General features: G+C 36.2%; 1 protein-coding gene and 1 long non-coding RNA gene across 2 annotated transcripts in view; one reads left to right on the forward strand and one right to left on the reverse strand.

Moving 5' to 3' along the window:
* The window catches only part of TBCE (tubulin folding cofactor E), a 25,552-nt gene extending 8,941 nt beyond the window's left edge, over positions 1 to 16,611 (forward strand). Inside the window, exons 3-16 of the mRNA XM_057368468.1 lie at positions 1,926 to 2,118; positions 3,139 to 3,223; positions 3,904 to 4,003; positions 5,778 to 5,880; positions 10,363 to 10,439; positions 10,696 to 10,791; positions 11,404 to 11,468; positions 11,553 to 11,617; positions 12,079 to 12,231; positions 13,058 to 13,211; positions 13,717 to 13,785; positions 14,848 to 14,907; positions 16,181 to 16,272; positions 16,519 to 16,611. Of these exons, the coding sequence (XP_057224451.1) occupies positions 1,926 to 2,118; positions 3,139 to 3,223; positions 3,904 to 4,003; positions 5,778 to 5,880; positions 10,363 to 10,439; positions 10,696 to 10,791; positions 11,404 to 11,468; positions 11,553 to 11,617; positions 12,079 to 12,231; positions 13,058 to 13,211; positions 13,717 to 13,785; positions 14,848 to 14,907; positions 16,181 to 16,272; positions 16,519 to 16,611 (1,405 nt within the window). The remainder of the gene's footprint in view (positions 1 to 1,925; positions 2,119 to 3,138; positions 3,224 to 3,903; positions 4,004 to 5,777; positions 5,881 to 10,362; positions 10,440 to 10,695; positions 10,792 to 11,403; positions 11,469 to 11,552; positions 11,618 to 12,078; positions 12,232 to 13,057; positions 13,212 to 13,716; positions 13,786 to 14,847; positions 14,908 to 16,180; positions 16,273 to 16,518) is intronic.
* A 1,294-nt stretch (positions 16,612 to 17,905) lies between these two features.
* Positions 17,906 to 19,067, reverse strand: LOC130574936 (uncharacterized). The gene is made up of 3 exons (XR_008965487.1): positions 18,785 to 19,067; positions 18,307 to 18,363; positions 17,906 to 17,972 (listed from the first exon to the last, which is right to left on the reverse strand). It is a non-coding gene; the product is annotated as an uncharacterized LOC130574936 (long non-coding RNA).
* Positions 19,068 to 20,745: the final 1,678 nt, after the last annotated feature.

Consider the following 20,745-nt stretch of genomic DNA (forward strand, 5'->3'; position numbering starts at 1 on the left):
GGAAGGAGATGCCAATAGAAGTGGTGACCTGAGAGGACAGAAATGGGCTTAGGAATGGATATGGTAATGGAGCAATCCAAAGATCTTGGCTATGTCAGGGATAAATGGMATGACAGGAGGAATGCAGATGGGAGATTCTAGATTAGCTCTGGTGAGAGTGTTGAGCAAAGCAGAACTCTTGAGTGCAGAGGCATGGTGATGTCAAAATGGGGAGAATCAAGGTGATTGGAAATTGGACAGTTTGTCAGAATAAACTTACAGCAGGACCTAAGGTAATTACAGATAGACAGGAGGACAAGGCTTTTTTCCAGAGCCCCAAGCAGAATCCTCTACTATCTGCCMTTTATGAATCTGTTTGACTTAATTAAACACAGAAGCAATATATTTGCAGGCAAGAGATGTTCAGGTTGTGAAAAGGTAATTTACTGTTTAAGGAGAGATATTAAGGAAGAGTCACATAATTTTTATGTTTGAGGAAGTTCAATATTTAAATCAGTCAAGTGTTTGCAAGCTATGAAAAATTTCAAAGGAATGGAAGAAAATACTTAAGCAAAGATTACTGGATTAAAAATGTATTGAAAATGCTTATCAAACATGAAGAGTACACACCAGGTTTACATTCTTTAAGAGTTTGCCTTTCTGCTTCTTTTGTAATCATTGTACTCTAAACTTAGTCATTGTAAAACTAGACTGAAAATATTTTGTAAGTAAATAATATCTAGTTTCTACCTAGATCCTCCTTTAAGATATGAGAGTAGAAATGTTAATGAATGAAACTGACACAGAAATTTTTCAGCACTGATTTTTTAACAAAAATGCAAATACATGGTGCCTAAGCTATTCCATCTACTTGTAATAGGTCCACAGGATTCAGGGCTTCTAGTTACTGTTTTTTTCTGTAACAGAATTTTGAACTTTTGGCATTTGTAGTTTATATTATGGTTTGCTAATTAGACACTTAATGTTCACGTGCTGTTTTGAGAAGTTTTATTTACATAAGTAATATCTTCCTCCTGGGTACTTTCCAACCAAAGCCTGTYCTCAGCTTGATGGCAGACAGGTAATCATAGCCACCAGCTTTCTTCCTGCTGTTTTCTGGCTGATGTTCCAATCAGAGCCTCATCTGCACTGTGATACCATTCCCATAGAATGTCTCTWCTCATTCTTCTTGGATACTGTGTTTCCTCGCTAACTTTGATAGAAAGTGTCAAGCACTTGTGTGGTAAGAAACTGTTGTGCAACAAAATATTTTCATTTCTCAAGAAAAAAAAGAAACATCATAGGACTGTGTCGGACACACATTATTAGTTGGATATTTTTGTTGAATATTCAAAATTGTTACCAAGTTGATATCAGGATTTTTGAAAGTTTGAGTTTGTATAAGACTTCCAAGTACAATTTGTATGTTGTTCATTTGCGTGAATGAAGGGACAAGGATACTCTTAGAATTTCMAGTGAATTATGCAAGTCAAATACAATGTAGCAATCACTATTCTGCGTATTCCTTAGAGGCTTTGGTACAACTCCAGACTCATTTATTGCTTTGTTTAGGTAACTTTGTCTCTATCCATAGGTAGAAACGTTTTTTCCTGGAGAACCTGAGATCATAATGAGTTGGAAAYAACAGAGCAGTGATTTTTAATAATGGTACTGACACTGTAATTTTGATGTGTAAGTACATTTTGGAGAGGTGGTGCTCGAGTTCTCATGGTATCTCACAATGTGAACTTGTATCAGGTATTATTGAAGGTACTTTGAAAATCTTAGCTCACTCCCTGGGACGAATGATGTTTACAATTAGCCAGTTGAATTGCCTTTTGACTGCTTTAATTCTCAGTATTTATTTTTTAAGTAGCAATCAATTAGTTTTCGTAATTGTTATGATGAGTTTTATATTTCAACTTTTCCTGACTGCTCTATTCTAGGCATCCTAGAGGAGGATCATTCATCCGGCCAAACAAGGCAAATTTTGGAGTAGATTTTCTTACTGCARTAAAGGACCGGTATGGATTGAATGATAAGCAAGATGTTCTGCATGGGACAGGGAATACAGTGGTATTTGGAACGAAGGCTGTGGAATTTGTTGGCATGGATTCTGTTGCAGAACAGCAAAGGCAAGTATAATCTATGAATATCTAAGATACATTATTTCAACTGTAAGGAAGTGACTGCCATGCATATAAAATTGTTACATATCTAAAAGCAAGCCAGACTGCAGTATAGTGGAAGAGACAAGAAATATTCTGATTATGGCTTCATAATTTACATGTTTTCAAGTAGGAACTGGGATTATGTCCTGTTTGAGTGCTCACAATCCTCATTCTGGTTTCCTAAAGTAGCAGGTGATGATATCTGGTGAGGAATGAGAGATATATTATCATGATACTGGCAGTCATCATACACATGCATGGTCTTTTTAATATAGATGTGTTTTAATGTTTTCTTAATATTGTACAGTATTTTTTAATCTTTGTTTACTCATATCACTAATTTAAGACTTTAAGAGAGGGAAGGCAGAAAGTCACTGCACTGCTAGTGAAGAAATGTTTCAATCAGTTCATGTCATGTTAATGTACCTGGAAGGGTAAGAAAGGAAGTAACTTAATGATGTGTAATAACTTGAAGTTCTAATGGCTTCTAGCAGTACAGATACATTGGTTCAGTAGGTGGCAGTCTCCTGCTGAGCTGATATTCCATAACTGATSTCCTTTTGTCTCCCACAACACGCTAAGCAGCCAAAAATACTTCTGATAAGTGATACAAAGAATGCCCAAATAACTCTGAACCTCTTGCAAAAAGTATTGAAAGAAACCTTTTAAACTTGGAACTTCTAATTAAATTCCAATTTGCACAGCTATATTTAATCTGTTTTATCACTCTTTATTTTAGTTTTGGGGGATGTGAGAACTGTGGTTCAACCAAACTTATTTTGTAGTAGTGACGTAAAGGCAAAAAATAGAGATGTGTCTGGTTTTGAATGCGAATGACACTGCAGTGTAGTAATCTGCACATTACTAATTTCAAAGGAGAGACATGCATGAAAAGGATGTTATGTAGTTGTAACAACCAGGCATTTATATAACATACCTATTTCTGTTTGAAGATTACTTAACAGAATGTTCTTTCTCATGTAGACAGCTGAACAAACTGGTGGATATCTCAGTGCGTGAGTGTGCAGTGAGCCATGCTGGTCAGGAAGAAGAAATCAGCAGAACATGTGCCAGTATCCTTTATTTGCCATATTGCATGATATCACAAATGAAGTACRTACTTTAGCATGGCAAGTGTTCACTTCAGTGAATGATACTTGTATCCTTTTATTTAAAAATACTTTAAACTGAGGTTTATATTTAGAAGTTTAATGCAATGTTATAAAGTTAAAAASTCAGATGCCTACAATTTTTGAGAGGAAATGCAAATTGTGGGTAAAAATAGAAGTACTGTCATAGTTTGCTTCTGTGACTGCAGTTTCAGAAGGTTCCAGCAATGAGATTTTTTAAAATTTCCCTAGAATAGATAAAGCCATAGAAGTAGAACTGATATATTCTGTACACACTAGAGTTTTCCAATATGTAGCAGATAATGTGTTTAGTACACTGCTTGTTATGGCAATGTTACAAAAATACAAAGCACTTATTATTTGTTCATTTGTAAGGACTGTATGAGTTCCTGTGAGTATGGAAATTRATCTATTTTAGGATTAGTATGGTTAAGCTGTTTTATAAAACTGTAAGCTATTTTCATATCTCAAATCAAAATAAAATTCGCTGTAACTGAGCAGTAACACCACTTAGTGTAACCTATTTCTCTTTATTTGATTCAAAACCAAACCCTAAATCCAATTTCTGAAAAAAAGTAGTTCAGTTTTGAGATAARTTTCTTTTTCTTAACATGAAATTTCAGATATGAGGCATGTAAACCTATCAAAAAATCTGATATCATCTTGGGAGACAGTGATAACAATTGCCTCTCAAATTCAAAATCTGGAAACACTTAATGTCAGGTATTAATATTCATATTTGGGTTTCTCTTCTTTTGGGGTWGGGACAAAAATCAAGGGACTCAGTGTTCAGCTTTCTAAATGTAACTGGATACAAGGAAACTCATTCTAATGGGAGCTAAGTTTATGAATACTTTTGGGGTTTTTTTTAATCTTGTTCTTAAACACCTGCTGTGTGGGCTATATTTTTAGAGCCCTAGGAGTTCAGCATCTGTATAAAACTAAGTTTTGGAGAACATTTTCTTCRAAGTTTTAAGGCTTTACCTTTGTTTTTTATTATTGGTGATATATTCTGAGTSCTCGGGCAAGTGTGTGTTTAGGAGCCCACTTTTGTTTAAACTAAACACTAAACTTAATTATCCATAATTCTTTAACCAAATCTCAATTATCCCAAAACCCAGTCTATTTCTGTCCTAAAATGATACTGATAAGAAACTGATAAGATCATGGTGACAGATCTATGGGAAAATTCCTTGCACAGTGATGACATTGGAAAAGGAAGGAAGATGTTAAAAAAAGCTCCAGTTCAATTGAAACAAGAAAATTCACAAAATTATTTCAAAATAAAGAATATTTCTAGTACATACCTAAACACTGTAACTGGCACATGCCACAGTAATTTTCTGGTGTGAAATAGCAAAAAAAATTAAAACTTAAAAATAGGTAGCATCTTAAACCACCAGGCTTTTAATTTATTCTTATTATTAATATGATGGAAGTGTACTTTTAAAATATTGTAGGTGTTGCATTTTCTTCAACATTTAGCACTGAACAGCTGTTTGCAACCTGGRTGCTATTTGTAAATCTAACTTTGCCTAGAGCATATAATAATTTCTTGTTATCAGCATGCGTGTGAATACAGAGAATTTATTTTAATTCACACAGAATAGTGTTTTCAGTTTTTCAATGTTGAGAAGCGTACTCTAGACTGAAGGGTTTTCAGAAGTCATTTGTGAAAAAAATGGAAAAGAAAATGAGATTGATGCTGGAATCTGATACTTACAACTACAAACTGACATAGTCTGAATTAGTTTTTTGTTGTTTTGACCTTCTGTTTGCTTTAAAAAAATAAGACATTAGAAGGTAAATCTGTTACTGTTTWTTTGTGTGTGTGCATGGAATGTTGGAAGAAGAGTAAAAGTGATTAAGCATCCACCAGCTCTCCATGTGGAAATTTTACTCATAAGTATGTAACTATGAACTACACTGAGGGATTTTTATGAGAATATGCAGGTAGATTAGGCCTTGGTAAAGAAATAAAAGCTTCTCTTTGGGGATGAGTAATGAAAGTGGATTTGAAGACTGCAGATTKGAGAATCTTTTTATCCTTTTTCTTTGCAATGATACTTAACTACTGAGAGTGGGTTTTTCATATCTTTGTTTTACTGGGGTCTGACAGTCATGTAGGCTCTTTATTTTCAGTCAACACTAAGGAGTTTAATCCCAMAATCTGGATTTGTTTCATTTAATATTAATGGAGGTCATTCTTTTCATSTTCAAAACTTAGCAGAAGAGAAAGAGGCCACAGGTGAATAAATATGCATTCTTGAATAAATATGCATTCCTGAAGCAGGAGAGTAAATTAGGAAAGAGTATCTTTGAATAAAACTGAAATATACTTTATTATATTTAAAAATATGTGACATCTTTGCAATGATTCTAATTTGGGGGGGGTGTAAGGTTTTTTTTTTTTTTTTCCCTTTAATATGTAATTCCAAACTAAGGACTTAAACAAACGTGATTATTCATTATGCAAATAATTATTCTTTTTATACAGTGAAAACAAAATGAGATTTCCATCTACATCAACATTTATATCCAGTGCATTTTCAAACTTGAAGATTCTGGCACTTAATCAAACTCAAATAACATGGACAGAGGTAATGAATGATCTTTCCCAATTTTTAAAAAATTTAATATCGTTAGGTTTCTGAGGCAAGGAAAGCACAATAAACATTTGTGCATTATATTATTCTACTGAAATCTAATTGCTGTGGGGTAACTGTATTAGTTACATATTAACTAATGTCCTTCCTACATAATGTAGGAAGTAATATTGGCACAGGAGTCTAATAAAAAACCTTTTACTTCATCCGCATCTGTAAATTGCCAAGTTAAAATAAAGCAATTGGAGCATAATATAGCTTCATGCCCCAGTTTGTCTAAGTGAAAACCTTTTGGTAGTTGTTGAAGATTTACCTGTACTTTCATGCATACGACAGAACAAATGTAAATGAAAGAAAATATTTCCTTATGTTAAGGAATTCTTGTTTTGGTATCATTTTGCATCAGCCGGAGATTGGATTAGTGTCTTGATGATTCTTGAACTGCACAAAGCCTGGTTATTGGCAGCATAGAGTATAGAATAAACAAAGTTCTGACTTGTTGCAGGCACTGAAACATGCACACATTTCAATGACTCTCCCCTAGGATGACATTAGGAATGAAGTCCTGTTGTCAACTCTATTTAGCGATGGACCTTAGATAGTGCATCTCAGTAGTGTCAYGTTTGCTTATAATGGCTAACAAATTCYAGACTATTATTTGGATAGGTCTGATTTTATAGTACTACACTGTAAAATTACATGACTTTTCAGATTTTGGCCCCCAGCTGCTATCCARTAAAACAGTACTTACCAGAACTGGGGTTTGAGTAGAAAGAAGCTTGTTCATTCTCTTGTCTTGCAGCAGGGCTAGAGGAAGGTCACTGCTGTGTTTTTGTTTGGTGTCCATTCACTGCGCTCTTAAACTGCCCATGGGATTTGTGGTGGGATGGTTGATAATCCTTCTATTGCAGCTGCAATATGARTGGAGGGAATGGAAGATTTGAGTGGCTACAAACACTTTAAATGTCATCTAGTGCTCATCAGAGTAAATCTGTGCATTGTGGTGTTTAAAATGTTGGCACCTGCCAGCAGCTGTCCTACATCCCTCCATGGGGTGACCAAAAGGTTGGTTGGAGCCATCACTGCAGGCAGATTAGAGTTCTTCAGCAGTAATTAAGTTGCAGTGAGAAAGCCCCAGCTTACAGCAATTTAAAATTATGTAGCTTTTGCATTTGTTTTTGAAACTCTGCTTTAGCTGATGATTCATCGTTGACCATAAAGACATCTTTAGTTCCAAAATCTGTTTTATAAATTTGTTCCAATTCATTCATTGTAAGTTGGGAGACATAAGCCTGTGCTTGAAAGTGGTGTTCCAGGGCAGCCAAACAAAAGGGGAAAGATGAAGGGATGTACATGACATCAGTGCTCTGTGAACAAACAATTGAAAATGTTACAGCATGAGCTTCAAGAGGAGTTACTTGTAAAGTCAGCTTTTAAATAGAAAATAGTAATGAATATAATCAAACCAAAACAGAAATACACTGATTGTATTGGGAATATCAGAAAGTCTARAAATCCCAGGAATGTTTTACTTAAAATTGAAACAATTTATTGGTGAACAGCATTTCAAAATAACTTGCTGTCATATGTAAGAATATATAGCATTCAAATAGAAGAGAAGGCTTRGATTTTTTTTAATTTGTTCCTTTATTTTGAAGTATTTTTCACAGGAGAGGGACATGTTTAACTACTATGCAATAATACATAGCTCCACACTCAAATGCTTTGAGCATCAGTTTTCAAAAAAAAATTTCATTAGTATATTATTTGCTATATCTAAATACTTGTGAGATTATTAGTATATCAGTAAAAGAGCTTATTACTGTATAATTGTTAATTGATGGTTCAAAACATARCATATAACCTTAAAGAGGGAAAAACGTCTTGTAAAATAACTTAAAGTTAGCAGCYACTTAGAAGTTGAAATAATGCATTTGAGTGTAATGCATTCTTATTTTTTTTCTTATTCAACATTTGACTCATAATGTTATATTTGTCATTCTGTTCTCAAAGTAAGATTTTGTATTTATAATATAATCTACTATTACACAGGGTAAAAGAAAAATCTGGGTTAGAACAGAAGTGCAGGATCGTGCTTCTGACACTAGCAAGTAGAAGCAGGTAGTTGGGAAAAATTCTAGGCAAAGGGTAAGCACATGGTAAGAGCTTCTTAGAAAATAATCTGGAATTGTGTGGCTTTGTGAGCTTGAGACTATATAGCTCTGTTTAATATTTGTGGATATTTTGTTTCATGATTTATGTAACTGTATTAAGAACCCATTTGAAAATTTTGCTATACACATCTTTTAACATCAATTTAACCTTTTTTGGGTTCTGATATTTCTGCCTGAGAATTTCATATAACAAGTCCCAATATAATATATGAAAGTAACTCRGAACAGCTATTCTCTGTTACATGGTTTAGTTCTTGTTTAGCATCTTTGTGCCTTTCCCAATTATACTGTTTGCTTCCTGGGATAAACAGATTAACAAAACTGGAACATCAAGGACTTAGATGGTGACAATTGTTTCTTGTTCTCATCTGTATTTCTTTTGCAATAGCTCTTGCATTCCCATTCTGTTTWTGAGCATCAGTGGCTATTTGTTACAGCCTCCACATCAGCTGTCCACARTGAGCCCCCAGACTTTCCTGAGAGTTAATTCAGTGTCAGATCTGTGAACTTTTGTTTCTATGGAAGATGTTTTAACCAGTAGCTGAAAATTTGGCAATTTGAGTTTCTTGGAATTGTGCTGTGACCTATCATTTAGCAATTTTCTAGTCATTTGGTCAGCCTATTGAGAAGTTTTCTAATACTTCAGTTTTGTGCAGTTTTTCTATTCCATCCATCCATCATAATGCAGKGCTGTTGTGGGGAAGTCTCTGTTACTGAGCACACACCTCATTTCTCTTGAATCTGCAGGTTTCTTGTCATGCTTCTTCATCATTGATAACTACTTTGGTCTTGTTGACATGGGGAAACACCATCAGAATAAAGATAAAATACTGGTGTTTCCTGCTCTTTCTTTGAAACAGGGAAAGTCATTATATCTGTGTTTGTAAGTCTTCATGTGTTACAGATATGGCAGTAGGTTGAAGTTTCATATATTTGGGTGTGAAGCAGTTGAGCTCCGAATCAGAGGCTGCCTCTTGAGGAGATCTCAGTGTTTACCCTTGGTGTGGTATCTACTATGAGACAATAATWCAGACATGCAGCTGGATGGATTCAGGCAGCCATAACAACAGAAAATGGTGCCAAGGAGAGGGATGTTTATAGAGAAGGGGTCAGCTATGCACAAAACCAACTGTATTGGACTGCCCAGATATCTGAACTCCACTGCTTGTAGCCTTCAAAACGTCCTATGAAAACAAGCTTTAGGTGATTGTGCTGTGCATCTGTGTGTCTGTGTTCTTGCATCTTCAAAGCTTTGAATCCCCATGTCAGTTACACCCACATTTTGAAAAGAGATGGGGGCTTAAAAATAATTTATTGTCTACTAATTCCCTTAAAACAGGAATGTAGATGGATGAAAGAGCCCCTGTAAGTTTCTCAACCAAAGAAGTAGCAGGATGAGCTCATGCTTAATTTATTTGACTCTGGAGAATACGCATCAGGAAAAAAAAACTCAGTGAAAAGAATAATTTGCCACTCACAGGCACAAATTTGTAGAAAAGCAGTCAGTTCCAGTACTTATGGAAATCCATTGCTGAAACTGTACAATTGCATACAAAACTATTTTATGCCAGCAATTTATGATGCTTTGTAATAAGTGTTTGTTTTTAAAAATTTTGTTACCTCCCGTAAATATTGGCTGACAAAAAAACCAGTATAAAGTAAAATAGTATCTTTTGTGCAATTTCAGTGCATAAGATCTGAAACAAAAGTATCTGTTAAATTTGTAGCCCTTTTAAAATTAATTTAAATTAAATTAAATTAATTAAGTTTTCTTTAGAGAACTTGGAAACTTCAGGATATATGTTGAATTACTGCAATTCCTGGCTTTTAGTARGTTTATGGGCTGGCACAGTCCCATGACCGAAGGCTTCAAGTTCTGATAAAATATTAAAAATATTCTCTCAGACCTGATRGAGATGTATGTTAGCTTGTTCTGGAACTTCTGCACATATATAGAGTTTGTACAGCCATTTCCTCCCCTCRTAGGGAAAACCTGGTCACTCCAACTCATTTAAATTACCTCGGTTTCCAGSTCACACAGTTTCAGCTGGAGGATGGCCTCAAGCTGCGACTATAAGCCCTGTGACTGCAGAACCCCTTTGATGTCATCTGTGCTGGTAGATCCAGGCACAGGAGAGGCATCTGGAACAAAGGGAATACTAGGAAATCTTTAATAATAATTTCTCTGGTTTGGGGAGCTACAGCTTGTTCTGAACACGTTCAGACCAAATTTGCATGAAGTATAATTTCTGAAATATTTTTTTCGCATCTTTTGTTATATTAAATAAAGTTTTGCTCTTAGGTTCTTCTTTGTGCTCAAGGATGGCCAGTGCTTGAAGAGCTGTACCTTTCTTCTAATAATATTACTGTTTTGGAAAGGTGAGTAACATGTCTGTTAGTTTTTAGTGACTGATGTACCACGACGTTACATAGTACATAACATTCCTGTAACATTTACATCAGCACCACAAAATTGGAAAATAATTGAAGCAAACTTCACATGATGTACTTCAAACCATTCATAAATGTGCACAACTGGGTGCATGCAATTGCATACTTAGGAAAAATAATGTTTACATTGGCCAGTAACTGAATATTCTGTGTTTGTGTTTGTTTTTTTTCTCTAATGTATCAGGCCTGACAATGTCCTGCAGACCCTGAAGTTGTTAGACCTTTCAGACAACCAATTACTGGATGGAAATCAGCTGCATCTAATAGCACAGCTCCCCAGGTAGCTGCAAACAAACTTGCTGGAAATTCTTTGTCCTGGATATTCATCTCCATAGTCTTTGTGACTGTAATATGATAGTATTGGTGTTGCATGAATGATTCATGAGATCTTGAAGTAGAGGCATTTTGCCCTCTTGAGGAGAGTAATTGCATTATTTAGTTGAGCTATTTTAGTATAACCTTACTTTTGTTATATAATAACACATTCTTAAGCTGTGTTTTATTAGGTCTTCATTACACACTTATGAAATGAAAGTGATTTACCACATTTTGTTAATTTCCAGAATTATCGTCTTTGCTATACAGCAAAATAGCAGCCATGATTTTCAATAGCCACAAGCTATTTAAAAAAAATCATTTGGAAAATCACACATTTTAAATCCTGGAGCCATTCTGAAAGCTTGAAATTGTTGCACTTACTCACTGACAGTTTTATTCCCTGAACACTGCTGAAGTCTGGGTACTGTCTGTGAGGCTGGTTTTGATTTGTCAGTGATTATGCACCACATCAAAAGTTGCAGATCTTTATTTAAAAAGAAAAAACATCAGGTTGCATTTCTTTGCAAAAAACTTCCTGTGCCACATACAGATCACTGTGTTTATTTCATTTCAGATTAGAACAGCTAATACTTAGGAACACTGGGATATCTTCTATACACATTCCTGATGCTGGATTTGGTATGTAAAAGAACTAATTTATTTATAATTTTAGAATTCTGTTTCTTTAAAGTTTTCATTGTTTTCTTGTTACTCTTTTCCTAGGATGCAAGACTAAAATGTTTCCTTCACTAAGACGCCTTGCAATAAATGACAATAAAATATCAGAGGTATGTTGGATTGTGATAGTTTCACATTTTGTAAATAAATGTATCATTGTTTAAGAGTTACTTGAAGTTTGCTTTTTGACATTTTCTTTGTATGTGTAACATTCTGAAATAACTGTTGGACACTTTCATCAACATAGAGGCATAATTAAAAAATGTTAAACCATTTCTTAACATGTCCATTAAACATGTTTACGTTATGGCAACTACACATATCACCTGCAACCACATAATTCCTCTGATAGAATTCTAATTRTCTAAAAATCTGACTTAATTTCTTGTTTTGTTTTKTTTTTTAATTAAATGTAGTGCTAAATGAACAGGATCCAAGTACTTGGTTCTGATGATCAAAAGAGTAATTCCAGTCATGTTCACTTTGACAGGAAAAGTCGGTGTTACCAGGTATTGTTCTGAAATGAAGTTAYGTTTTATGTTTCCTCAAAAGAGTCTTCCCTTCGTTGCAGTGGTCATCTATCAAYGAGCTTGATAAGCTGCCAAATTTGCGGGCACTGCAGTGTAACAATAACCCCTTCATGGACACAGAGAAGAACCCAGAGACCCTGAAACAGCTCATTATTGCCAAGATAAGTCAGTTGGAGGTTCTGAACAACTGTGAGGTATGTGATATTTCAACAAATTGCATGAGTCTGGCAAAACCATTAAATCACTACCTGAGAAACTGTTTTCAGTGTCTTTTAAGGTTACTGGTTGTATGGGTGCAGAAGAGTAAAGTGCCAACTAGKCCATCTCCTTATCAGTGGGGCAGTMGGTAGGGCTACAAAACTGAGCCCTCTTTGTGAGCATTGCTAACTCAGTGTGGGGGCCTGGACAAGGTGGATCAATGTTTTTTTTCCCAGTGCCCAAGTTATGTTGAAGTTGCACAACTTAACAAAAATAATATTCTTAAAATAATTTAAGAATATTTTTATTAAAAAATTATTAAAATTATAAAAATTAAGAATTATTAAAATTTAAGAATATTTTTAAATAAAAAAAATTTATTAAAAAAATTAAAAAAAAATTTAAAGCAACGTAATCAGATCTGTTTCAGTGGCAGCAATAGCATTTGCCTTCTGCAATGGCAAAATATCATTACCTAAACCAAATCAAACTTTCAGCAAATGTTTATCATAAAGGAGAGCAGAAGCAGCATCTGATCCATTGCTGCAAGAAGCATCCTTGGGCCATCATATACAGCAAAATCTTTGCTTAGATATTCATTTATGGCTCAGTACACAGACATAGGGGCTGTATGATTCTTAATGGATCTAAAATGTCCTGAATATATGGATCAGTCAGTATTTGAGATGTGGTTTGTAATTATCTTGGTAGCTTTAAAACATACTGAATACTAAGTAAGACCAAGGAGTCAGTGTCATTGATTAGATTTTATTCTTGGAAAGTTATTTAATTATATTATGTGCTATTCCTGTGTCAGTACAGATCCTTCCTGCTGAAAGAAGAGGAGCAGAGCTTGATTATCGCAAAATATTTGGAAAGGACTGGTTAGAAGCTGGTGGGCATTGGGACCCAGAGAAAAACAAACCAAGTGAAGAATTTCTTGCTGCCCATCCCAGATACCCAGCACTTTGTCTTAGTAAGTGCAAGCACAGTACAATAGCATTTCCTCACTTCTGGCATTATGGCAGCACTGGTTTGGTCTGTCTTCAATTTCTCTTGCCCTTGATGCTTTTCCCGTGCGCTGCTACAGCCTTAGGAAAGCCCATCCATGGGCTGTGTGCTAGTGGGCTTTTGTTGCTGTGGAGTGGCTGCACAGCTCTGCACCCTTTGGGGCACTGCTGCCTCAGGCACTTGGGCTCCCTGCCTTAGCGATTCTGACATCTGTGAATGCCTGCCCCACCACTCTACTGCTGAGCAGGCAGTAGCTCTCTCCACCATGTGGCTTTTTGAAAGTGGGAATGTTAAGCAGCACCCCCATGTCCTGAACGTTGTAGCAGCTGAACAAGGCTCGTGTCTGCAGCACTGTGAGGTGCAGGAGCTACCACATCTGTAGGGAACTCTTGCGTGATCCTACACCACAGTGCTCTTAGGTCTTGGATTTTCATATTTGAAGGGTTCTACATGCACTTTTCTTCCAACAGAATATGGAGCACCTGAAGAAGGAGAACTGAAGGGACAACAGCCTTTGACTCTGAAAAGTCAGCTTCTGAGTAAGAAGCCAGAAATGGTCAAAATGGTTCCTTCCGAATTTAGAATATTTCATGAGCTTAGTATCTCTTAGGTATATATGGAGAACAAAACATTCAAAAGTTCCAGCTGGTAATTCTGCTTTTTTGAACTGGTTCAGTGGGTTTGACTGGATACCTGCTTCCGTGCACTCTCTCTCCTTTCCCCCCCTCAATCCAAGCTGAATGATTTTAATTGAGATTTAATGGAGAAAGAGGTAATTGAAACTCCACTCTGACAGTGTGAATGGCTTCTTTACAGAAGACATCTGAGGTTTTAATCTCAACAGCTGCATTGTTTTCTGATATTATATTCTTTATAACTTCTTAACTTTAGGATAGACAAGAAAAATATGGGTAGCTTTGAGATTTGGGGCTGTCTACATATTTAGTCTAGGTTACATCCTAAACTTGGAAATTCATGAAGCTGTTTCCCAGCTGATAGAACTGGAACGTTTTACTCTATGGGTAAAATACTATTTTAAAGCATTATATTCTAATGTATTTAGGTAGAAAACTAAACAGAACAAGGAATCTTGCTGGCTAGACATAATATAAACCTTTTTTTTAAGGATAAGTCTTTTAATCTCTGTAAAATAATTAGGCTAATAATGTCCTCAAAAAGTCTTTGTATGGTGCTTTTGAGAGGACCAAAAGCCTGTTTTAAACTGAATAAGCAATTTCCCTTCTCCTGCAGGCTATTTTTAAGAAATAAAATAGAAATGAAGCATTTTAAGGTCCTACTCCTAGGACCAAAAAATCCTATCTTTAAGCATTAGAGAGTCACTTCCACAATAATTAACCAAAGATTAATAAAAACTTGGTTATTTTAAGAAAAAATACAGAAAGTTTTTAAAGTTAATTAGTTTTTCAGATAATGACTAAATCCTATCTTAACTGCTCAGTTGCAGGCTACATCCTAATTTTTTAAGAGATCAGGTTGAGCAAAGGAAAACAATTTCTAATAAAAACAGACAAGAAAGACTATGTTTCTGCCAGAACAGGGCTTATTGTTCTTTCACTAACACCTCACCCTTCTTCCTTAAGCTTTGACAATTAAGTGTCCTGAGAAACCCGAACAGAAGCCAGTAGAGAAAAAGCTCCCAGGTAAGAAGTCCTGGCTTATGTTCAAGCAATTTCAAATAATTGTGTTAAAGAATGGCAGCTCTCTCGGGCTTGTCAGCTCCTGAAGCTTTTTCCTCTGTTATATAAAGAAATGATAAAGGCAAAAATTGTTTGAAAAAGTCATTCTTTTTCTGGCCTTCAGATTACTTTCAGTCTAGATTGAACATTGAAGCTGCTTATGACCTCTGCTGCTAGTTTCATGATTAATGTGTCTGAGGCAAATAAAGGCCAGTTAATGGTGGATGTGTCAACAAAGTAACCAGAATGTGAAGTCTTAAGAGGCAACTACATAGTGTGTAAATCTAGAGATTGAGGTCTAGTGTCTAATACATGAAGTTAGAAATCTAGTTCTGACTTCTATCAAATTTGTCTTTTGAAGTTTTAGTGTCTGTAGTGAGACCAGAATGAGTTAAGACCATTCTAAATTAAGCTGATGTTTTGGAAAGATGTGTCAGAATGAAGTCTGAAAGAAAAGACATACTCAAGTTTTATTCTAAAATAAAAATCACATTTATTATCACAAATTGCATAAAATCAGATAGATACAGCTTTTACAAAAATGTTTGATAGAAAAATATTGTCTAAGTACAATGTGTGGTATTACAGGAATAACTCACTATTGTGTGCCTTTAGATAAAGCTTCAAAGGAAGTGAAAGTTCAACCAAAATACTGAGTTTATCTATTGCAAACACAGGTATCGCCTCTGGAACAAACTACATCTACTCATTCAAGATGCATTACAAAAAATACCCCTTCCTATAATTGACTTCATAATATAAACACCTCTGCTGACAATTTTTTGGGGACTAATAATGCAATACCATTCCTAAGAATGTTACTAGTTCCACAGTGCCAATTCCTGGTAATGAAAACTTCAAGGAACAGTTGCCAGATGCAGGCAGTCAGAACCTGACTGGTGGGCGTCCCAAAGGTCACTTAGTTTAGCATATAGAAATACAAACTCAAAAAAGGTAAATTATGAAGCTGTAACACTTTAATTTGGTATATGGGATCAAAGCTTCTAAACTGTAGTAGCACATCCTGCCCTATCCACCACAGATTAAGCTGTTTTCCATTTGACAGTAGCAGATATGGTTTCAGGTACCAAAAATGTTATTGCAGTGTTAGAACTGAAGCAGCAATGCAGCCTTTCACTGTTGCTATAGGCAAGTAAAGTGAAACACTAGTACTTTGCTACAGCTCGGTGGCAGCAGCATTTTTCTTACAACTTTTTTTTTTCTCTCCCCTCAACAGAGTCTATGACTATTCAGAAGGTCAAAGGACTGCTGTATCGCCTGTTAAAAATTCCTGGTTCAGAACTGAAACTGTCCTACGAAAGTTCTAAGGTGAGTTAAAAATGGATATTCAACAACAAAATACTGGTGGTGCTAAAGGTCAATAGTATGTTCTAAAATACTATCTAAAGAAATTCATTTCACTTCAGGAGGATCGTCTTCATGCCGTAATTTAGGACCTAATTTCATTCCTGTAATACGATATATTCTCCCTGACTGCAACTGCCTAATATTTGGTTTACGTGAAGGGATTTCCAGTTAAGTCTGATTAGGGTTTTTTTTGCTTTCTTATTCTAGCTGGAAGGAAAAGAAGTTGAACTAGACAATGACTTAAAGCCTTTGCAGTTTTACTCAATAGAAAGTGGAGACTGTGTGTTAGTACGGTGGTAAGAAGGGACTCTCTTGCTGGACTGAAGAAAAAGCTGAACTGCAGAAGAGAGACAGACACATGGACAGCCTGGGCCTGAACACACATATACAGATGAATGTGAGTTTCACACGTGGCACCAGAGGGCTGTGCAACTGTACTTTCAGCTCCTCAACTTGGTCGTCAGCCTCCATGAAAATACCTGCTCATTTGTCTTACTGGAGAGATACCAAATAGTGCTTAAATGTTTCAAATAAATAAAACTCAAAGTAATGCTTTTGCCAAGATTTTATACTGCCTTCCCCCTGCACCAGTGAAAATTTGTTTTACTGAACTGAGTACAGGGTTTGGTTGTGATCTCTCTGCTTGCAAAACAAGATTAGTGCTGCACTGAGAAGCCACTTGCCCTTTGCTTTCACCTACATCCAACAACTTTAAAGTGAGCAAAACCCAGTAGTAATTTTAGGAGTATCTACACAGCCTTAGATGATTAAGGTCGAAATCTGACAGACCTTTCTTCTAGCCTACAGTGTTAACATACCACAGTATAAATAAGTTCTCAGCACACTGCAAGGCATTGCTATTTATTTTACAATCTTTAGTGTGCTGTTCCTTACTCTTATTTTACTTTCACTTGTGTAATCTCAAATTTATATCTAGTAATGCAGTGAGCTCTCAGAAATCCCTCATGTTTGCAGTACTTGAAGATTTGGTATAAGCAAACGTCGATTTTGTTTTTTTCTAAAATTACAGTGGTATAAACAAACTAATCACAAATCCTATCCCCCACTGCTGTCCCCATCCCTACACAGATGAGGGCAACCCCTCAGACAGCACAGAACCTGCTGCAGCAAGGCTTACCAGCTGTCCTGGTGATGAGCACAATTCTCCATGGTATCCTGGTATGGCCCTATACTGAGTTAAATCAGTAGTGCTTTAATTTACAAAAGACAGGCTAGTTGGCATTCTTATGTGCATTTATTAATTACAAGTAGGTCTTTTACTTTATATAAAAAGGAATATTTTTATCTTGAATATTTTGGTTTTTGTCAGATTAACATCTATACTCTAGAAAATGAATAGTATCAGTCCATTTGTCATTATCAAAAGGGTGTGAAAATATTGTTATACCTTAGTTGAAACCCAACATTAAAAGGTACCTTGATATTTCTTACTGTTCCAGGAATGAATCCAAATGTACACTTTCCCATGATCATTATACACTACCCTGTTTTCCAAGGCAAGTTCATCATCTTTCTTCACATCTACATGGATCTCCACACAGTTCCTTTAATCTCCAGAGCTCTCCCAGTTCCTGGGGAGAGTACTGGGGGGAAGACAGCATGCCACTCTCACATGTCTTCTCACACAACCAGAGACCATCCTGTTGGGACAGAGAACCATTTCAATAGTTTTTCTTACAAAGTATTTTGTCTCCAACAATCTTCATTTCCAAGAATCAGTTGTTTACTGTTTCCAGCAACAAATATTGCATACAAACGTCCCCAGCTGATATCATAGACGTCTGCAGAGAACTCAGGGTCTGCAATTTTGTGAGTTTTCTTTTAAACACATCTTTAAAAGAATTTTTCCTCTGGATTTAATTAAATGATTGTTTCAATTTCTTTTTAAAGGAAAAACATTTCTCCTATTTTATGCTACTTGCAAGAGCAGGCATGTCCTCTTTCTGTAAGATCAGACAATTCCTTCAGACTTACTTGATATCGCTTGGGTCCTACAGCTGCCATCCAGATGCCCATGCTCACATCTTCACCCTGAGTTGACCATTAAAATAAAAAATACAAATATTAGCCCCAAGAAAGCATAAAGCATGACTGCAACCTGGAGTAAGTTGCATCATCAACCAGCAGTAAAGAATGATAGTTACAAAAACCTRCACCTGACTATTGCAAAGGTGTTAAAATAATACTCCCAGCTTGCCTGTGATAATTCACTATTCTTACAGAGTACCAAAAACAAGATTACAGCTCCAGAGATTCTCAGTCCAAAACTTCTGTGCTTTGACTGCTTTGACCTATAACAGACATTAAGCACAGCAACCAAAAACATGACAAAGGCCCACATTAGCCAGGAGAACCCAAAAATGACATTTGAGCAATGGTCTTTCCAACTCATCCAGTAAATACTCTTTCCCAGACCATTTTAATCCAGAAAAACTGAACTAATCTCTATTACCTGGTACGTTTTTAACCTTTCCGAGTTGCTTGCCAGCCACTGCACAATGTCTTTGGAGATGATGTAGCCAGACCCACAAGCAAAGGCTGGATATGCAGGACTTGGGTACTCCAGTTCTTGCCATTTCCCCGTTCGATCAACTGCCCAATTTAGTCTGAAACTGAAGACCAAATTAGATACGAGACGTTTAAAGAGAATTCTCTGTGGAACCTATGAACACTGCTAAAAACTGAACTAAAAACAAACAATATTGAGAGGAAGAAATAGGTGATCCTAATTATAGTTCCTAGTCTTATTTCTCTAGGGCACACATCTAATTGAACACAAAGCTAAAATTGTAACTGTTGTTTGGTCTCAATTTTGGATAATAAGAGAATGTCCTCAGAATAGAAACAAAAGCAACATCGACATCAGGTCTTCAGCATGTGCACCTTGCTGCTGGATTTTGATCCAGGTCAGCACTTGCATCCTTACCTATGTTTTGTAACAGGCACATCTGTGTCCTGCTAATTAACCCCTTTGGTTAACAAGCACTATAGCAGTGCCTCCAGCAGGCATGCAGATAGTGATGTTATGCAACCCATTTTCCTGATAAAACTAGTGACTTAAAAATCAGGAAGCACTATGTACCTTCTCCTGGCTGTTTCCCAAATGGAACTCAACAAAGCAAATGTTCAAAGGTTGACATCCCTGAATTATAAAAAAATCCTTCCTGGCAGGGGTGCTCTTTAAGTAAGGCTTTATTCACTGCTAGAACTGCTGAGTGAGGCAGTGAGAAGCATTCCACTTTTCCTGTTTGGGAACAAGCTGGTATTGCATTCTCCTGGCCTCACAAGTAGTTTATGCACTCACATCTAAGAGACAAAACTGTGTCAATGCAGCAGGTTCACTCTCTGTTTTACAAAGAAGTTCAGCATTGCTGATTTCAGTCATGAGCGTAAGCAGCTGAAAGGTTCAGTGAGCTAAGAACTGTCACCTCAGACAACACACCTAAAAAGGAGGAATTACAGCTGAGAGGCAGATACGTTATCTGATTCTGCACATTCTCTGCTGAAGCTGACGTGTTAAAGCACCAAGTAAAAAGAAGTCTCATCAGATACCTGAATTCACTTCAGGCTCAGTATCTTCCACTCCACTGAATCACAGCACAAAGAGTTCAAACCCCTCCAGACTGAGAAGCATCTGCTTTGATAATCATTTTATACTTCCACAGTTATTTCAGTGTTGTTCCCTACACTTCACACTTGCCTTACCTGAAGACTGCGGCTATTAGAGAATTTATACTTGAAGATGTCACTCCTACAGATCTTAGAGATAATCACCAGATAACCAGCTGCTTCACACATTCAACCACACACACACCTTATTAAAGTAAGCAACTGGCAAGATCAGATTCGTGAAGCAAAGCAGCAAAGGCCTGTTTTTCTTCAGTAAGCAGATGGCAACAGGAAGGCACATTGTGCCATTATGCTACATTGAATGCAATAGTAGTACAGAATTTCTGCTATATTGTATGTCATACTGGAGCTGCAATGCATTCCATGGATGGGAGGGAAGATATGGGCTATTGTAATGCCCCTGGTTATTCACAAATGTAATAACACAGGCTGGGGAAATTCACTTGAAAAATTCATTAATCAATAGCAAAAATGTGTAGCAAATGTCTGTCATTCACAGAAGTTAAAATAAAGTGCAGACCCTAATGGAAATTCTGTTTCTTCTGTTTACCCCACTTCCTCAAGTCCACCATAAAAATCACAGTGACATCACAAAAAGTAATATTTATAGTTCTAGAGTATGAACTTTCCTTTTAACATCACTTTATTGCTGGAAAAATCTTATTTACTTAAGTACCATGACAAAGTGTCCTTGTTTGAAAGACAGGTATTTGCTAATGAAGGCAGGGACCCCCCTTGGAGTGGTGGCTATGGCCCCCTTCCCTCCGAATTATTACAGCTTTG

Source organism: Malurus melanocephalus, unplaced genomic scaffold (assembly GCF_030028575.1).
Source record: "Malurus melanocephalus ecotype Western Australia unplaced genomic scaffold, MMel_1.1 scaffold_92, whole genome shotgun sequence".
Lineage (NCBI taxonomy): Eukaryota > Metazoa > Chordata > Aves > Passeriformes > Maluridae > Malurus > Malurus melanocephalus.